The 19907-nt window shown below is 45.4% G+C and overlaps 1 protein-coding gene and 1 pseudogene across 3 annotated transcripts in view; both read left to right on the top strand.

Moving 5' to 3' along the window:
* The first annotated feature begins 920 nt into the window (after positions 1 to 920).
* Positions 921 to 19907, top strand: part of VPS35L (VPS35 endosomal protein sorting factor like) — a 129402-nt gene continuing 110415 nt past the window's right edge. For 2 of the 3 annotated variants that reach the window (XM_030847144.2, XM_060285774.2), the window contains exons 1-6: positions 921 to 975; positions 8928 to 9027; positions 11517 to 11684; positions 13810 to 13932; positions 16488 to 16512; positions 19122 to 19198. In XM_030847144.2, coding sequence (XP_030703004.1) covers positions 959 to 975; positions 8928 to 9027; positions 11517 to 11684; positions 13810 to 13932; positions 16488 to 16512; positions 19122 to 19198 — 510 coding nt within the window. In that variant the 5' untranslated portion in view covers positions 921 to 958. Of the gene's footprint in view, positions 976 to 8443; positions 8562 to 8927; positions 9028 to 11516; positions 11685 to 13809; positions 13933 to 16487; positions 16513 to 19121; positions 19199 to 19907 lie in introns of those variants that run through there. The other variant, XM_060285773.2, reaches the window with a different exon arrangement.
* LOC115847380 (charged multivesicular body protein 4b pseudogene) lies at positions 2833 to 4097 on the top strand (annotated as a pseudogene).

Raw genomic sequence — 19907 nt, 5'->3', positions numbered from 1 at the left:
GTGGTTTTCTGACCTCCTCCTGTCAGAAAAGACACTTCAAAGAAAAAGGGAAAAAAGTGAGGATCAGATGCCTTGTGATTAACCAACTGTTAACCAACAGTCACCCCCGTTAGATCTCCCTTGTTAAACTAGTAGTCAGGTCTGGAGTCAGGTCAAATCCCGGTTGCCGTAATTTCAGAGGTTTGCAGTGGGGAGTAAATGAAGAGTGAACGCAAAGTGCTCAGCACAGGGCGTGACACATGCTTACTATGGCAACCATTTAGTAAAATATCCTGTGATTTTTTTTTTTTTTAATCAGAGAAAACTAGACTAGAGCACGGAAGTTCTGTAGTGGAAACGGACATCCACCTTCATAGAAACGTACGGCTTCGCCAAGTGGGGTGAAATGCTGACCCCGATTTCTCCAGTTAGTTTAGTTCCAGTCGAAAGCTGTCCCATTTGGATCTACGGCAGCCCTTAGAGACTCAGGTTGTTAGTCCTGGGAGGTGGGTACGGTAAGTGCCTAAATTCCCCGGGGCACGGAGGTGGGCGCAGTGTCCTGCAGAGGGGGCGTGGCTTACCCAGCCAAACTGCTAATTAGCCGCAAAAGCACGCGCAGGCTGGACGCTGTTCCCACCCCAGCCGCGGTTAGCGTCTTCTCTCTGCAGGTGTCTGGATTCTTCACCGCCTCCAGAGGGCGCCGGCTGGCCAGGCGGCCACCTGCCGCAAGTGCCAGCTCATCATGTCTGCGCTGCGGCACCAGCAGCCACAAGGCCTGCGGTGCCCTTCTTAATCATGGCCGCCCGAGCGGCAAGGCCCGTGCCTTGCGGGAGGGCGCCCCGCCCCTCACAAACATGGCGGCCCTGACCCTGCGGGGAGGGGCCTCCGCCCCTTACAAACATGGCCCCCTGGAGGGGCGTGGTCTGGAAGGGCGAATTGGGCTGGCGGTGCCAGAAGTAGCGGTCATGTGACTGGGAAGATGGCGGTCTTTCCTTGGTAAGAAGGAAGCGGCGGCTGGGCTTAAGGGAGGTGGTGTCCTTGGTTGTTTCTGGGATTCTGTCTCTGTCTCGGTGTGTGTCTCTGCGAGGGAGTGTGTGAACTGCTTTCTGTTGGGTTTGGTGGAGTCTCCCACCCCATCTCCTGGTGGTCTTGACCACAGATCCCCGGCCGCTACCCGGGTTCAGAAGCCCTCCCTGAAGCCGGACGGGTGGGATCTTGGTCCCCTCCTCCGCTACCTCTCCCCGCTCCTTCCACGCCACCCTCTCCATTCATTCCCTAAAAAAAGCTCAAGTTCCCCGGCCTCCGCTTTCCCAGAAGTTGGCGCGGGTTCTGGGGGAGCTGGCTGCAGAAAATGGTGGGCTCAGCTCTGGTCTGGACGACTCGGAAGACCTGGCAGTTTTCTGAATGACTGGGCTCATCTAGAGGAGACTTGCTTTTCTCATCTGTGAAATGGCTGCCATTCCTCCTACTCTGTGCAGGGCCCTGCACTGGGCATTCAGGATACACAACCCTCAGACGTACTCCTTGGCATCAAGGAGCTGACAGTTTAGTGGAGCAGATAAGTTTCTGAATAGAAGGATATCCAAAGAAGGCATTGGGGATTAGGCACACCTGGCGGCTTGGGGAAGGTTTGAGAGAGGAAGAGCCTTAAATTGGGTTTTGGAGGATGAGTAGGAGGTCATCAAGAAGAAGCTAATGGCGCGTTCCAAGGCGGCTGGGCCTGTCGGCCTCTTGTGGCTGGAGTAGCTAGGAGTGATTGGCGCTTCAGGCTCCAGCTGCTTCTACGGGTGTGTGAAGAACCGGAGCAAGATGTGATGGTAGTAGTGGAATTATTTGGGCACGTGAGAAAGGGAGATTATTTTCTGATCTTTCTCTGCAAATGATGCAAAGTGGTTTACATTGAATGAGTGAGTGAGTGAGCAAATGAAAAAATATACAGCCCTGGACCTTAGAAATAATCAGATACATACTTCTGATTTTATGCTTGATAAACAGCGGTCTTTCTCTTGTTCCCTTCACATGTCTAACTCTTTAAGAGTCTTCCTTCAAAAGTCTCGGTATGCTAAATCAGGATTGGATGCCGGTGAGTTCTTATATGACCTGCCTTGAGTTTTCTTTGACCTAGTCATGCAAAACCCCTTTTAGGAAATCACTAAGGCTTATATACCAAAACATATAGCTTCAATGCACTTATCTGGCTGGAATTTTGTAATCAGAAGATCCAGGAAGATGCTGTTTAATCCCAGTGCATTTTTACCTTTGGTATACTTTACAGAGAGAGGTGCCGTTAGCCGTTTAGCATCTAGGGTCTCCACAGTTCCTAGTCTGGCTGTGCTCTAAACACTTCTGTCTGTGGTAGCATGTGTTCATCTTTAAGTTTGCCCACTAGACTTGATGCTTCTTAAGTTAAAGGGGCTGAGTTTTAACCATCATTGTATCTCCAGAGCCTGGCATGGAGCTTGGCAGATAGTAGGTGCTGAGTAATATTTATGGAATGAATGAGGAGACTGAGGAGGCCCTCAGAGGAGAAACGTGTTTCTGTCATTAAATTTGACATTTATCGAGCCTTTATCTTGTGCCAGGCACTGTGCTAAGTGCTGAACGTGCAACATCTCATCTCCTAAAAAACCCATTTTTCAGATAAGAAAGTGGAGACAGAAAGATGAAGCAGTTCATTTAGCTTTATAGCCTGCAAGGAGCACTGAGGTTTGGAACTCAAACCTGTGATCTTTTTTTTTTTTTTTGGCTGCGTTGGGTCTTTGTTGCTGCACGCGGGCTTCAGTAGTTGCAGTGCACGGGCTCAGTAGTTGTGGCTCATGGGCTCTAGAGCACAGGCTCAGTAGTTATGGTGCACAAGCTTAGTTATTCTGCAGTATGTGGGATCTTCCCAGACCAGGGATCGAACCCGTGTCCCCTGCATTGGCAAGCGGATTCTTAACCACTGAACCACCAGGGAAGTCCCAAACCTCTGATCTTAATCATTATTGTCATGTGGCCCTACAGTCTAGGTCCTGGGTTAAGATTCCTGGGTAGCAAGGTTCCTGAGTCCTGCTGTGTTGTCATGGGTCTCCCCAGCATGCCTCTTCTCACCCACACCTTTTGTTATTACTGACCTCACCTGTGAGATGTCCAGTGCACTGTGGATTACATTTCCTGTTCAGTCCTATGGTCATAGCACTGTTAAAAATACCATTCTTTGGAGTCAGAATTTCTACATCATTTTAAGACTCTATTGGGGAGGGGGAGTATATTGTGATTGGGAGATAAAAAACTGTGTTGCCAGATTATGTCATTAGTAATTAAAAAGTCACTTGAGGGCAGGGGCGGCCCGACCCCCCAGGAGGCCATCCAGAGGCTTCGGGACATGGAGGAGATGCTAAGTAAGAAACAGGAATTCCTGGAGAAGAAGATCGAGCAGGAGCTGACAGCCGCCAAGAAGCATGGCACCAAAAACAAGCGCGCTGCCCTCCAGGCACTGAAGCGCAAGAAGAGGTATGAAAAGCAGCTGGCACAGATCGAGGGCACACTGTCAACCAGCGAGTTCCAGTGAGAGGCCCTGGAGAATGCTAACACCAACACCGAGGTGCTCAAGAACATGGGCTATGCCACCAAAGCCATGAAGGCTGCCCACGACAACATGGACATCGATAAAGTTGATGAGTTAATGCAGGACATTGCTGACCAGCAGGAACTTGCAGAAGAGATTTCAACAGCTATTTCAAAACCTGTAGGGTTTGGAGAAGAGTTTGACGAGGATGAGCTCATGGCAGAATTAGAAAAACTAGAACAGGAGGAACTAGACAAGAATTTGCTGGAAATCAGTGGACCGGAAACAGTCCCTCTACCAAATGTTCCGTCTATATCCGTACCATCAAAACCCACCAAGAAGAAAGAAGAGGAAGACGACGACATGAAGGAATTGGAGACCTGTGCTGGATCCATTTAACTGGTCCAGCGCGGGCTGGGCCCAGACAGACTCTGGTGGCCTGTGAGGCGGGCAGGCGCGTGCGTGTGTGGGGCAGGCAGGCCGTGGTGCAGGCAGGTTCCATCGCTCTCGAATCTCCCTCCAAAGCAGTAGGGCTGCATCACTGCTCACTCTGCATAGCATGGTCTGCACCCAGTGGTACGGGTGGGGGGAGGGGGGTGGGGGGCTGGGAGGTGCCTGCTGTTTATAATGTTGAATTTCTGTAAAATAAACTGTATTTGCAAATCCAAAAAAAAAAATCACTTGAGAATTAAAAAGCAGTTATTGGATTTCGGTATTTCCAGTATAAGGAGATTAATTTGGTAACTGGTAGTAGGATTTCTACACATTCATGTTACCCAATGTAAATAATTTAAAAATAGGGCAGTGTCAACCTTTAATGTGCATATCAGTCACCTGGGGATTTTGGAGAAATGCAGACCCTGATTCTGTAGGGGTATTTCACTACTCCCCAGGTGATGCTCTTGTTGGTGATCTGTGACTCACACTTGGAGTAGCCAGAGGCCAGACCAAGCTAGGAGTGGAGGTATGAAATGTTGGCCTTTTTTCTGTGGCAGCTGCCAAGGAGCCAGACCACCCTTTCGCATTGCTGGGAGTTGGGGGTATTTTTACCAGCTTACCAGCTATGTTGGCGGGAAGAAGAGTTAGGCTTTTTGAGAAAATGCCCACTAGAGGTCACTGTTAGCCTTACCAAAGACCCAGGCATTGAAGAAAATGCTTTTAACATCTCAACCTATAGGAAACACTAGGGAACTGAGAGCAAATTTGAGGAAATAATGGAAGAAATGGTTGAAAAATCGAAATAGCAACTTGACATGGACTTACGGCAAGGGTAAATGTTTCCTTCCCTTTTGTTTTTTAAAGGTTTGTCCAGAACAAGTATTTTTTCCCCAAAGAATTCCCTCCCCTCACACTTAAAAAAAAAAAATCATTTCAAAGCTCAGTCCTTAAAAAAAAAAGAAAAGACAATTGCTTTTTCAAATTCTCAAGTTGACCTATAGATGATCTGTAGAACTACTGAATCCTAGAGGCAGCCTGCCTCGGTTTGCATCTGTCTGTATCACTTGCTAACCTCTCACAAGTTACCAACAGCCTCAGCTTCTCCATCTGAGAAATGGGCATAATCATAGTACCTACCTCATAGGAAATAGAGGTAAAGGGCTTGTCCTGTATCCTGGTATATAGTGTCAGGGAGAGGAAATTCCCCCTCCTACTCTCTTGAGTTCTTGTGGCTGGACCAATAATAAAATTGACACAAGGTAAATTAATGGGAGAAAAAGAAACAAATTTTAATTTGTGTGTTCTGGAGGTCTCATAGATACAGGACCTAAGAAGTGGCTGAAGCAGGCAGCTTTTATACTTTTTAGACAAAGAAACTAGATTTGTGAGGAATTGACAGAACAGAGAAAGTTGGGCTTTGGGTGCTTAATTAGTGAAGAATCTAAACAGCAGGCTTGTGGTATTAAAGAAATAACAAGGTTTGTTTATATAGGCTTCTTGGCCCTGAGTCCCCATCTCTGGCGACAAGGGTGTCCTTCTACCTCCAGATGCAAGTGGGCACCTTTCACAGGGGAGACTTATTTCCTGCCTTCAGGGAGACAGAGAGGAGGGTCAGAGTGTCCCTCTACATCAGCTCTTCCTTAAGTTTCTTAAGTAACTTTAATTCAAGATAATCACTATGCCATATTTGGGGGTGGCCCGCTGTGGGCCCCAACAGTAATAAGCACATAATAAATGAGAACTGATCCTTGGTTGTTGTGTATCAAGTCATACTGCTCTTTTGATACTATCCTTTTTTTAGCTGTTGATTCGTTAATAATTATTATGGCGATGAACAACACATTTGCAGTTGAATTTCAGGTCAGATTACATTTCTACTCATTCTATTAAATTAACTTTTCAAAATTCTATTGATAAAGTTAAGAGTGATCTGAAAGGAGGAAAAGTATAAGTTGATTTTTTAAACTCCATTATGGCTGTTGATGACTAGACTTCCAATTTATTCTTTGGGGTTTTGTTTGTTTTATAAATCAGGGATTGGCTGGTAGCATATTAAAAGGAGTTTGGAAGAATATTTCATAAATGAATTCAACTGAAATATTTTTGGAAGATGCAGACAGTATATATTTAGTAAACGTAACCCAAAGGGACTAGGCAGTGTATTGTGGTAGGGGTTTTCCTTTAAAAACAAAAAACAAGTAGAGGCCGGTCTATATTGTTAACTAGCTTTTCTCCTTTCCTACACTCGAAGCGAAATTTATTTAGAAAGGGATGGAAGCGAAATTACATGGGCTCTCAGTTCTTTTGTACTGTGTTAGATGTCTGAGTAGGTGGGGCTTATTGAGTAAAGCTGATTAATTGCACGGCACAATTAGATTTGGGGTTCATACACATATTAATGAAGTCAAGGAGCTGAGAATGGGCGTGGGAATGGGGGGGCGTGGAAGGGATGAATTCAAGGCATCTGGAGGCCAAGGAAACAAAGGGGCCAGCTTCCTGTGCTCTTTGAAACTGAAAGTTTTCCAGGTTTTTAAGCCTGTTTGCTGTTTGGTCAGCCATTTTGTCTTTAAGTCATTCCTCTCCTCTTGAATTTTACTGTAAGCATTCAAGAGAAGCCAAGCTGCACCTTCAACACTTTGTTTAGAAATTTCTTCAGCCAAATATCCAAATTTCATGGCTCACAAGTTCTGCCTTCCACAAAACACCAGGACACGGACTAATTCAGCCAGGCTCTTCGCTACTTTATAACAAGGATTGCTTGCCTCCATCGTCCAAAAGCGTGTTCCTCCTTCTGTATGAGGCCTCATCAGGATGACCTTTACCTTCTGCGGTTCTACCAACATTCTGTTTACCCCCACTTAGGTTGAGGCTTTCTCTGCAGCTTTCCTCTCTTCTTTCTGAGCCCTCACAATAATCACTGGATAATCAGTCCATCCACGGTAGTGGCTTTTTCTAGCACATCCTTCAGAACTTCTCCAGCCTCTACCCATTATCCAGTTCCAAAGCTGCTTCCATATTTGTTATACTAGCACTCCGCTCCGGGTACCAATTTTCTGTCTGAATTTGTTTGGGCTGCTGTAATGAAATACCACAGACTGGTTTTCCTTTTTTTTTTTTTTTTTTTTGGTTGTGCTGTATGGCATGTGGGATCTTAGTTCCCCAACCAGGGATTGAACCTATGCCCCCTGCATTGGGAGCACAGAGTCTTATCCACTGGACCACCAGGGAGGCCCCCCAGACTGGTTTACTTATCAACAACAAAATTTAATTTCTCACAGTTCTGGAGGCTGGAACTCTAGGATCATGGCAGCAGCATGGTCAGGTGAAGGCACTCTTCCTGGCTCACAGCCAGCACCTTCTCACTGTGTCTTCACATGGTGGAAGGGGCTAGGGAGCTCTCTGGAGCCTCTTTTATAAGGGTACTAATCCCATTCATGAGGGCTGTACCCTCAAGATGTAAGCACCTCTCAAAGGCTCCACCTACTAATACCTTTTGTGGGTTAGGATTTCAACCTGTGAATTTTAGGGAGACACACATTCAGATCGTAGCACCTCTCCTGCCTTTTATGTTCTAGTTCTCATGCATTTTAATTCTATATATATTTTAAACACCGTAAGAAGTTATTTTTTGTAGTCGATATTTAGTTTTACCTACACCTTTATCTTTTGTATGCTCTTTAGTATATATATAGTATATATGCATATGTACACATATATGTGCATATATATATATGTATATATACATGTTAGCATATATTTTTTGCTTTCAGCTGGGATCATTTTCCTTCTACTTTCAGCATTTAAAAAAAAAATTAAGGTGTGATTCTGCTGCTGCTGCTGCTGTTCTCCTTTTTCTTTGACTGGAAACTTCTTTCTTTTGCCCTAATGTTCACAGAGTAGTTTCACTAGGTCTAGAATTCTTGGTTGGGAATTATTTTCTTACAGTACTTTAAAGGTATCATTCCTTTGTCTTGTGGCTCTCATTTCTGTGCTGAGATAATAATCTTTACTGTTGTCCTTTGAAAATAACATATCTTTATTCCTTTTAAGAAATCCTCTCTTTATAGTTTTCAGCCATTTTACTATGAAGGCCCTAAGTATGGTTGTTTTTTGTTTTGTTTCTGTACTGATCTTGCTTGGGGCACAAGCGTTTCTTGAATCTGCGAATCAGTGTCTTTCTTTAGTTGGGGAAAGTTTTTAGCTATTATCTCTTCAAATACTGCTCTGCCTGTTCCTCCTCTCTTCTTTGGAATTCAGATCGTATGTGTGTTAGACCTTTCTTCATGTCTCTTATGCACTCTTCTGTGCTTTTCATCTTTTTTCCTCTCCATGCTTCAATGTGGGTGATCTCTCCCCTTTTATGTTCCTTCTCACTAATCCCTTCACTTGTTAAGCCTCCGCAAGACTGATGAAAACTCTCTGCTCTTCATCTACTTGGCTTATTCCTCTTGCTCTTCCACAGCTTAACTGGAGAATACTTTGAGGGGAAACCAGGACCGAATCTCTCACTTCTCTGCACTGCCTTCTCTTCAGAATCTCTTCCTTCAAGCCCTGGCTGTCTCCATAGCCCTGAACCCTAGTTTATCTCTACAGCCCTGTGAGTTTTCCTTAAAGCTTCTTTGGCTACTCTGCACCCTAGCAGCTGCCCTCTGCCTGGCTCTTGTCCCATGTCAAGAATCAAAATGCTCTGTGAGAGATAGCTGGGCAAGAAAGTTGGCTTCACTTCAGTGAGCTTCCCTTTGTTCTGGCGTCTGTCCTCGCAGGTCTTGTTTGCCTCGGCAGCTCCTTATACCTTCAAACTGATTTAAAAAGAAATGTTTTTTTTAATTTACCACTTCTTATTGGTCTTGGTAAAAATACTGTTCCACTGTAAACTGTCTCATCAATGAGGAAGTCTCAGCAAAAAGTTGTTAGTGTGTATGCATCTCCAGCTAATTGGTTTCTGGGTTTTGCTGTTTACCAGGCATTCCAGGAACAGGAACTACAAGGCTGAGTTTGCATCATGCCGGTTGGAGGCTGTACCGCTGGAATTTGGGGACTATCACCCACTGAAACCCATAACTGTAAGTTTTGTCGAGGGTCCCTCTGTGACATTCTTATTCCATAGAATTATAGACAGTATTCCTGGGTCTTTCTCATTTTGCCAGTGGTAGGTGCTTTTGCATATTCAAATGAACCAGTTTGTTCTCTGCCCCATTTGTTTTGTGATGTTGGTCTCCCCCACCATCATTTTTATTCCCTTTCTCATATTAGTGAGGCGATCGTGCATATGGGATGCCGTTGTTCCTGATTTGGAGGTGTAAACAAAATACTTCTTAATTTGCCTATTTGGAATATTAAGATCACTCTAATTACTAATGTAAGGTGCTGTCCTGAATAGCATCTTAGTCTATCTGTGAGTTTATTTAAAAAACAAAACAAAAGGCAAGCAAGAGTCATAGATTGTCTCATCTGAGTTAGCACTTTTTTATTAACAAGTAATAGAAGCTACGTGTTGTCATCATGGGTGGGACGAGGTTGACAGATGCCACTAGACACTGAGGACGTGACGTTTCTGAATGGCAGAGAACCTGAGAACACACAGGTGATTACATAAAGCAGGAGGTCACAAGACCAAGCTTCAGTGTCCCAGGGCCCCTCAAATCCCCACGGGCTCGAGTGGCTGCGGCTGACCCACCAGTGAGTTGGTTCCAATCTCAGGAACTCAAACCCAAGAGCAGGGAGAGTGTCTTCTCTGCATTTTCTGTTTGCCCAGTTGGGTTATGTGTCCTTCCCTGAACCAACCCTGGTGACTGGGGTGTAGAATATGCTGATTGGTTGGGTTGGGGCTCCTGCCCACCCTGGGAGCCAGGAGCAGAGTTCACTCCACCAGGCCTTTAAGAGCTGAAAGTCAGGCAAGGCTGCCTTCCCAAAGAAAATGTGGACTGTTGAGGCTGGGAGATGGAGCAATGGAGGCCAGGCAGACAGGAACAACAGACATGCACCAGTGGGAGGCACTTCAAGTTACCTAGGATTAGTGTCAGACTCCACAGGTGTAGGGCATGGTCTTCAATAAAACTGCCCTAGCTTCAGACTCCAGCTGTAAACTTGGGGGTCCCCAGGCCACCTGCACTTCTGACCAACTGGCTACAAATCTAAGGGTTTCTGGCGACGTCCCTCAGGTTTGATAATTTACTAGAACAACTCACAAAACTCAGAAAAGTGAAATACTTATGCTTATATTTTTATTATAAAGGATGCACATGAGGACCAGCCAAGTTAAGAGACATATAGGGCAAGGGGGAGGGTCCCAAATGCAGAGCTTCCTTGTCCTCTGCCTGTGGAGTCAGGGTGTGCATCACCTCCCAGCGCATCATGTGTTCAACTGGGAAGCTCCACTGAGCTTTGGGGTCCAAACTTCTTATTGGGGTTTTATGACACACATGATTGATCGATTCCTTGGCCACATGATTGAACTTGATCTCCAGCTTCCCTCCCCTCTGCTGAAGTGAGATCTCTTTCATCTTTTGATAGGTTTATTGTCCATCTGTGGTGAAGTAGCCTGAAAATTTTTTATCATAGTAAACCTTTAGACAGATCTGTTATATTCTACAGTGAGGGTTATCGCCTGGCTGAAAGTCCGAGCCCTCTAATCACATGTTTGGTCTTTCAGCATCCTCGCATCAGCATAAACTCAGGTGTGACTGAGGGGCTCATGAATGACTGATGCTCCAGGGACTTGGAGTCTCCTTTCCAGGAACCGGGGACAGAGGCCAAATTCTCTTTTATCCGACGCCCTCTCTCCTTCATGCTGTTACATCCTCTCTCTCTCTGAAGAATTGTTCCGGGTTTTTATAGCCTCCTCATTTAAAAAGGAGTGGAGCCTAACTAGCCCTTCTGGATGTTGATCCTAAACCTTCAGCAGACAGACTCTGGCTCTGGTTGGATCCTCTCGGCTCAGGGCTTCACCACGGTCTGGTCCTCTGAAGTTGGGGAGGGTTGGGGGCAGTGGAACAAGAACATGGCTTCACACCCCAACACCCCCGCCTGCTTCTTAACACATACACAGTTCTCCCGAAAGGGAGGAGTTGGGCACTCACTGTGATGATGAGCTGGCCGCGCAGAGCCACTGAGACCGTCTTCGAGAATGACGACTCTGGGATCTTCCGTATGCTGGTTCGTTACCCCACCTAGACCATTGCTGCAAGATGCAAATTCTGCTGCACTGGGTCCGGGGTGGGGCTCGGGGGTCTACAGATTTATGAGCTGGCAGGTGATGTGCACGCGGCTTGTCCAGAGACCACACTTTGAGTAAGAAGGCCCTGTAAGAATTCACTTATAGCATCACCTTCTAAATCTCAAAGACCCTGTCTCTCCCTTCCTAACCCCAATTTCTCACCTTCCCTTCCTCGACAGCTGGGATTCCGAGTCATGTCAGTTTGTCACAAAAATAAGTGTCCCTGCTGCAAAGGAATGGTCAGTTCGTAACGGCACAAGGGAAAACCCATTTGCGTGTTTCATTGGGAAAAGTCATAGGAGACTACCATTTTACCTCCACAGATTTTCCCCACAGGTCACAGAGTCAAAGACAAAGAAAGTGAGCCGGAAAGGAAGCACTTCTTCCACGTCCTCTTCATCCTCCAGCTCCGTGGTGGACCCACTGAGCAGCGTCCTGGATGGGACCGACCCCCTCTCCATGTTTGCGGCCTCTGCTGACCCTGCAGCCCTGGCGGCTACCACGGTAATGCTCCTAGCTATGGTCAGTCCTGTGGGTGCAGGGTTGGGGATTTTCATTGAACAAGTAATACGCAGTGCACTCGGGTTGTAACAATTCAGATAATCCAGACTCAGTGACACTGCATAGCATGTAGATCCTGGAACCTGCTTCTTCTTCTTCTTTCGTTTTAAAGCATTTTAAAATTCTTTATTTTCATTTCACTCTTTTCATACCCTTTATTTTGGATTTATTTTTATGTAATCACATAACTAATTTACTAATTTTTCATGTAAAAAATCAAACATTACAGAGGAGTCCAGTTGACCAGCTCTCATTCTGTTCTGCACTCTGGAGGGCATTATTGTTATCAGTGTAATGTATATTCTTCAACTTTTTCTTTGTATTTTCATAGATATTTATGACAACAATTTCTGAACATTTACATACATACTCACATATAAGTAACAACAACAGCAGTCATAAGAGTATCAGCTAACTGCGTAGCAGGTATTTTCCAGGTGCATTCCAAGTGTAGTTCTCATACTGCCTAAGCTTCATTTAAAGAGGTCCACACAGAGGAGCAGAGATGTTAAGTGACATGCAAGCTGGAATTCAAGCCTGGGCAGTCTGACTTCAGAATCCACCATCATTCTTTGCTGGCATTGCACACAGCTATTTACTTTTTTTTTTTTTTTTAACGTGTATACTTTTTTTTTTTTAACTTGACAATATGTCTTGGAGAACTTTCTATATTAGTACTTAGAGAACAACCTTCTTATTTTGAACAGCTGCATTGTATGGTAAGGAACAGGACATGATTTGGGGTTTTTTTTTGGCTGCACTGCTCGACTTGTGGGAATCTTAGTTCCCCGACCAGGGATTGAACTCGGGTCCTTGGCAGTGAAAGCCCAGAGTCCTAACCACTGGACCGCCAGGGAATTCCCAGGGACATGATTTAAATTGCCATGATGGACACATAGACCGTGTGTGGTGTTTGTTGGTATAGGTAGTGGCGCATTTGTCCTTGAACATACATAGATCTTGGTGCCTATGTGCAAGGATTTCTGCAGGGTAACTTCCTAGGAGTTCATTACTGGGTTAAGGTAACATATACATAAAGTTTTTTTTTTTTATGCGGACCATTTTCAAAGTCTTTATTGAATTTGTTACAATATTGCTTCTGTTCTATGCTTTGGTGTTTTGGCCCTGAGGCGTGGGATCCTAGCTCCCCGACCAGGGATCAAACCCACACCCCCTGCATTGGAAGGCAAAGTCTCTTATCACTGGACCGCCAGGGAAGTCCCCATATACATAAGGTTTTGATGGGTACTGCCAGATTGTTCTCCAGAAAGGGTTCACCAATTTACACTCCCATCAGCATAGCAGTATTTTGGAGTGCCTGTGCCCTGCATCCTTGCCAACCTGGCTACTATCAGTCATTTTATTTTATTTTATATTATTTTATTTTTATTTATTTATTTTTCTTGCGGTACGCGGGCCTCTCACTGCTGTGGCCTCTCCTGTTGCGGAGCACAGGCTCCGGACGTGCAGGCTCAGCAGCCATGGCTCATGGGCCTAGCCGCTCCGCGGCATGTGGGATCTTCCCGGACCGGGGCACAGGCGGACTCTCAACCACTGCGCCACCAGGGAAGCCCTATCAGTCATTTTAAATCTTGCCATTCTGATTGTTGAAAAGTGATCTCTTTCAGTTTGCCTTTCCTTGATTCTTAATGAGTTTGAGCATCTTTTGATAGGTTTATTGTCCATCTGTGGTGAATTGGCGTGAAATTTTTTTATCATAGTAAACCTTTCGATAGATCTGTTACATTCTACAGCGAGGGATTGTCTGCCTTCTCATACTTTTTTTTTAAGCTTTACTGAGGTATAATTGACAAAATTGTAAGATATTTAAAGTGTGCAATGTGATGCTTTGATACACATATACATTGTGAAAGGATTCCCTCCATTGAGTTAACTCATACATTACCTTACATACTTACCCTTTTTCTGGTGAGAACATTTAAGTTGTACTGTCTTAGCAATTTCACTTATACAATACTGTGTTATCATCTGTCATCACCATGATTGCTTATACTTTTTTAAAAGATTTAAAAATTGCTGCTGAAGAGATTGTCTTGCCTTTTCTTAGGACAACTCCAGAAGGAAACGTGACAGAGATGATAACTCCATTGTAGGATCAGATTTTGAGCCTTGGGCCAGCAAACGAGGAGAAATCCTTGCTCGGTATACTACCACGGAAAAGCTCTCTATTGTGAGTACCAATATACTTTTTCCCAGTGTCTACTTCAGATTTCGTAGTTTTTTTTTGTTATTACGATTCTGCACCCGATTCCAGTGTGTAGGTTCGCTCCCCCCACACCAAGCAGTTCTTTGTCACCAGTGGGGTGTCCTATCAGTCCACTCAATTCTGACATTGTCTCCCTGGAGAGAGCACCAGCTCCCACAGCTTAAGGGCTCAGGCCCCACATCAGATGCTAATCAGAAGTCCAGGTGGGCCTCCCTGGTGGCACAGTGGTTGAGAGTCTGCCTGCCGATGCAGGGGACGCGGGTTCGTGCCCCGGTCCGGGAAGATCCCACATGCCGCGGAGCGGCTAGGCCCGTGAGCCATGGCCGCTGAGCCTGCGCGTCCGGAGCCTGTGCTCCACAGTGGGAGAGGCCACAACAGTGAGAGGCCCGTGTACCACACACACACACACAAAAAGTCCAGGTTGTTACCTGGCTTCTGGCCAACTAGCTATAAATCAGCATTTCCCATGACCACCTCTTTGGGTTCAATTAATTTGCTAGAGTGGCTCACAGAACTGACTAGACTACTGGTATATTACAAAGGATATTAAAGGTTATAAACCAGTAACTAGATGAAGAGATACCTAGGATGAGGTCCTGAACAAAGGAGCATCTGTTTCCATGGAGTTTGGGGTCTAGCACGGCAGCATGTGGATGTCTTCTGATTCACCAACCCGGAAGGTCCCTGAACCCCTTCCTTTCGGGTTTTTATGGAGGCTTCGTTACATAGATATGATTGATTAAATCATTGGCCACTGGTGATTGATTCAACCTCCAGCCCCTCTCTCCTCCCCAGAAATCGGGGAGGTGGGACTGAAAGTTCCCACCCTCTAATCATGTGGTTGGTTCCCCTGACAACCAGCCTCCATCCTTAGGTGCTTCCGAAAATCACAGGAGAGTGCTTCCTAAAAAGAACAGAAGACTCCTGGATTGTTCTCTCACCTGGGACATTCCAAGGGTTAGGAGCTTTGTGCCTGGAATTGGGACAAAGACTAAACATATATTTCTTCTTATAAATCACAGTATCACAGTTATGTTGCCCCAACGCCGACGTTCTGTAAGTTTCAGTTATTATGTCAATGTTAGTTGGGAGAAAACGTGCTAATGCGTTCCTCAAAAAATGTGTTAAGAATCGGGGATCAGGCACAGTTCAGACAGTGAACTGGAGCCGCAGAGTCGTGTCTCTGGGGGAGGAGAGAGTTACGAGGGGAAGAGAGTGCCACCCTGAAGAAGGTTAACTTCTTACTGTTGCTCAGGGAGTCCCACTGGTGGGTTTTCTGCCAGGGCTGGGAGTTCACTGCTTCTTTGGGTGGCACTCACTAGGTCAGGTTGTTGGCTAGTGCCCGGGGCTTACCTTGTACTCTGCAAGTTGCTCAGCCGGGGAAAGCAGGTTAATGCTTACGTCGTCAAGGTCTAGCTTGTGACTGAAGCCCTCCCTAAAGAAGAGAGATGTTCGTCTCTCTTCATACTGGAAAGAAGTCTAGAGGCAGATAGTCCAGGACTATGTGGCAGCTCCAAAGTCATCAGGGACCCAGCTCTTTCTGTCTTGCTGCTCTGTCATGTTCAGTGTGACCTCATGTCCACGTTGTTAGAAGGCGGAAAAGGGAAAGTGGGATGCACCCTCTCTCATTCAAGAACACTTCCTTGGGCCTTCCCTGGTGGTCCAGTGGTTAAGATTCCACGCTTCCACTGCGCGGGGGTGGGGGTGGGGGCTCGGGTTTGATCCCTGGTCGGGAAACTAAGATCCCACATGACGAGTGGTGCGGCCAAAAAAAAGAACGCTTCCTGGAGTCCCCTCAACATGTCCAGTTACATTTGTCTTGAAGGTAGTCATGGGCTGTACACAGTGCACCCATCAAAAATCGGGGCTGTGAGCAGGGAGGAAGGGGTGAACTCAGTAGCGACTAGGAAGGTTCTGCTCCCTTCTCCCAGAGTCTATACTTGTTAAGCAGAATTGCTGGACGATTTAATTCTTTTTCTTACTGTTTTCTGATTGCCCTGATTTAATATAAAGCCGAGATTCTCAACCAGGAGTAATTTTACTCCCCAGGGGACATGTGGCAATGCCTGAAGACGGTTTTGGTTGTTACAGCTGTGGGATGCTACTGGCATCTAGTGGGTAGAGGCCAGGGATGGTGCTAAACATCCTACAGTGCACAGGACAGCCGCTCACAACAGAATTTTCCAGCCCATAACGTCAATATTGCCGAGGTTGTGAAACCCTGATTTAGAGTAAGCTAAATGCTTTCACATTGCCACCATTGTCTCAAAATTTTGCTTTTTTTGGGCTCATTTGGAGAGTCCTGAAATGAGTAGAAATTTGAATCTCTAGTAGTTTCTAGTGAGCTGTGTTTTCCTCCTTTGAATAAATATTTCTGTTTTTCATTTAGATAAATAAGTGGCTTTGTTGGAAAACGGTGGATCATGTTGTCTTAGTGCTGCTTGAACAATAAGTAAAGTTTTTGTCACAGGGTCCAGTAAGTTTTAAAAAATATTAACATGTATTTTTTGCCTCTGCAGAATCTTTTTATGGGATCTGAAAAAGGTGAGTTTTTGCTGTTGTTACTGTTTTGATGGGGAATTCTCCCATTACCTTTAATATAATTTTCCAAAGGAAAAAAACATCCAATCCTGATGTTTAATTCAATTGAAGCTATTATTTCCTAGATTATGTATAGACTTAGTAGAATCAAAATACATAGTAGATGACGAATGAAAAAAAAAAAGACCAAAGAGTTTACTAGGAAGAAAACAGAAACTCAGTGCTTGACTTTGGGATTACAGAGCAGTAGTCTCCCATCTATGTGCCTCCTCACTGGCTGGGAAATGGTTGACATTCTCCTTTTTACAGATCCTTTCTTTTGCCTTAAGTCATTATCCCTTGTGAAAACACAGATGCACTGGTGAGGGGAGTCACACACTCAGTCTTATCAGCCACTGGTCCCTGAATACGGCGGTTCTCAATTTCTTGTGCCAAGACACAGTCTGGACCAAGGTGTCTCAAACTAGCTGTTCAGCAGAGTCACTTGAGGAATATATATATATGTGTGTATATATATATATTTCATAAAAATACAGACCACTGGGCCCCACTCCACTTATTGAATTAATCTTGAGGAAGGGGCTGCAGGAATTCCATTTTTAAAGCTCCTGGGTGATTATGAAGCCACTGTCTTAGATGCTATATCACTGGGGTGCAGAGGAGCACAGCCGTGGTTTATGTGCAAATCGCTGGTATGGCAGCTGCAGCTCTCCTCGTTCTCTGCGGGTTGGGGCAGCACACTAGAAATCAAGAGAGTCGGAGCACCTTTGTTATGGGCATAACTTTGACCCCAAACCATAAAAAAGTAAATCACAGCATTGCCTATCTACCAGTTTGGAGAGGTCAGAAAGTGACAATACCGCTTGCTGGTGAGAATGTAGAGCAACAGGAACGCTCATGTGCTGCTGACGGGAGTGTAAAATGACACAACCGCTGTGTAAAGCACTTTTGCATTATCTGTTCCAATTGAAGATGGGCCAACCCTTTGACCTAGCAGTTCCACTAGTAGGATATACCCTAGATCAGAAATCGGCAAACTGTATCCTGGAGGCCAAATCTGGCCCACTGTTTGATTTTGTAAATAGTCCTATTGGAACACAGCCGTGCCGTTTGTTTACGTATTGTCTGTGGCTGCTTTTGTGCTGTAATGGCAGTTGAGTAGTTGTGACAGAGACTGTGTGACTCACAAAACCTAAAATACTTATATGTGGCCTTTTATAGAATGCATTTTTTCAGCTCTGCCCAAATCCATGTTTCTTAAAGTGTGGTCCAAGGACCAGCAGCATTGACGTCACCGGGGGCTCATTAGAAATGCAGAGTCTCAGGCCCTGCCAGACCTAGTAAAAATCAGAATCTGCATGTTAACACATCCTTAAGTGATTCCTGTAAAAGTTTGAGAAACTACCCTGAAGAAATGCATGCATATATGAACCAGGAGACATGCACAGAAATGTTTATAGCATATTGTTCATAGTAACCCCAAGCAGGATACAACCCAAGGATCCACTGACGGTAGAATAAGAAATAAACTGTGATGTAGTCACACAGTGGAAAATGCTAAACAGTGGTGAAAATGTGTGAGCTTTATGCGATGACAGGGGTAAACTTCATGAACCAAAGTCAGTGGTGAATGAAAGAAGCAAGACAGTGTACAATCTGGGTGGTGGCTACAAAGGTTTTATAATTATCTGTTAAAATGTACATATATGCATGTTCTGTACTATATTTCAAAGTGAAGGGAAAAGTAGAAGTAAGGTAAAAAAATTCAAATTATTTGGAAACTCCTTAATTTTAGTAGTTGTTAGTAATTGAATAATTGTACCATGCTCTCAGCTGATCCCAGACAAATCTGTGCGTTAACGCCAGAGCTAAGAAAGCAGTGCCTTAAAAGAGTAAACTTTAGCTCCTGAGAGCGAGTTCGGTAGGCAGGAGCAAGGAAACCTCTGGTCTAGAACAGAAACACCCTTAAGATGGAGAAAGGGTTCTGAAACAGGAGGCTCTAGAGGGCAGCAGCCAGCTGGCCAGAGAGCCCTGTCCTGTGACCGGCCTGTGGCCCGGAGTCCTTTCCTTCTCTCCCCGCCAGTCCCTGCTGATGGGAAGAGTTGTGCTGATGGATGATGGAAGGAGGCTCACTAGTCCTGTTTGCTTGAAGAGACGGCTTTGAAGCCCTAGTGTTTCCACCTCTGGACAGACAGTGGGATTGTTGTTTTGTTAGTTGTTAGTACCACAGTTCTGCACTGTGAATATGAGCCTGAGAGGGCCTTTTGTTTGTGGAAAACAATTAAATGACGGATTTTTGGCATCCTTATCTGGACCGCCTTTCTTTAGGAATAAACAAATGATTCAGTGAAAAGTTTGTAAATATCAGATGTCGCAGAACCTTTTTGAGGCAGGCCCACTGCACTCCCACGGGCAGCTCCTAAGCAGAAATGTTTCTGATGAAACTTTGGTTACGTAAGGAAGTTGCTTCCAAAATCTCAGGGAGTTTTCTGTAATGAAGTTGTTCCCCAGCCTCTTTATTCATGATGAAGTGTAGAGTGAAAGATGCCTTCCTTTGGGGGTATTGGTGACAGAGGAAAGCCACCTGTGTGACATGAATCCCTTCTGTTTAGGCAAAGCTGGGACTGCCATATCCGCAATGTCGGAGAAGGTTCGGACCAGGCTGGAGGAGCTGGATGATTTTGAGGAGGTGAGCAAGTCAGTTGTTGAATCCAGGGAGGGGCGGGGCTTCCCGTGTCTCTGCCAGGTGAGGTCGGTCTCGGTGGCTGGTCTCTGATTAATTCTCGAGCTGCTCATTGTGTTCAGTCCTCCTGAGGCACCAACCGATCGAGGGAGAGATGCCAGTGGCGCGGCTGGCCAAGCTCACAGGAGCCTTCCTTGGGCTGGTTTTCTGAAGGCGTTTTTCTCACCGTGATGCTTGAGCAAACCCCGGGTGTCTGGGGACAAGGTCTAACTGTGAAAGCCAACGGTAGCCATCTCCCGGGAAGCCGCCTCGTATAGTATAAAACAGTCATGCCTGCTGCAGAGGCCATGCATGGTCGCTCAGCTGCTGAACTCTTTCAATTAGCCTGCACGTGCTTTTAAAGAACATGAATCTTGCCAACTCATAAAAATTAGTAAATTTAACATATAAATCCAGATTTCTGACTTCTCTTAAATTCCACCTAACTGTGGGCTCACATTCTTGCATTTAACCTGGGTGTGTACTGTCCAGGTTGCATGGTCCTCCCTGGCCCAGTTCACCCATAAACATTACTAGCCTGGCCCCTGGAGGCGGTGAATTTGCATCCTCTGGAGTATCATTTAGAGAGGCAGCATACCATGGGGGTTAAGAGGGCAAACTCAGGAGCCAGACTGCCTGGGTTTGAATCCTGGCTCTACTGTTTGGTAATTCTGTA

The sequence above is a fragment of the Globicephala melas genome, chromosome 15 (assembly GCF_963455315.2).
Source record: "Globicephala melas chromosome 15, mGloMel1.2, whole genome shotgun sequence".
Taxonomy (NCBI): Eukaryota; Metazoa; Chordata; class Mammalia; order Artiodactyla; family Delphinidae; genus Globicephala; species Globicephala melas.
This window is presented reverse-complemented; position numbering and strand designations above follow the sequence as displayed.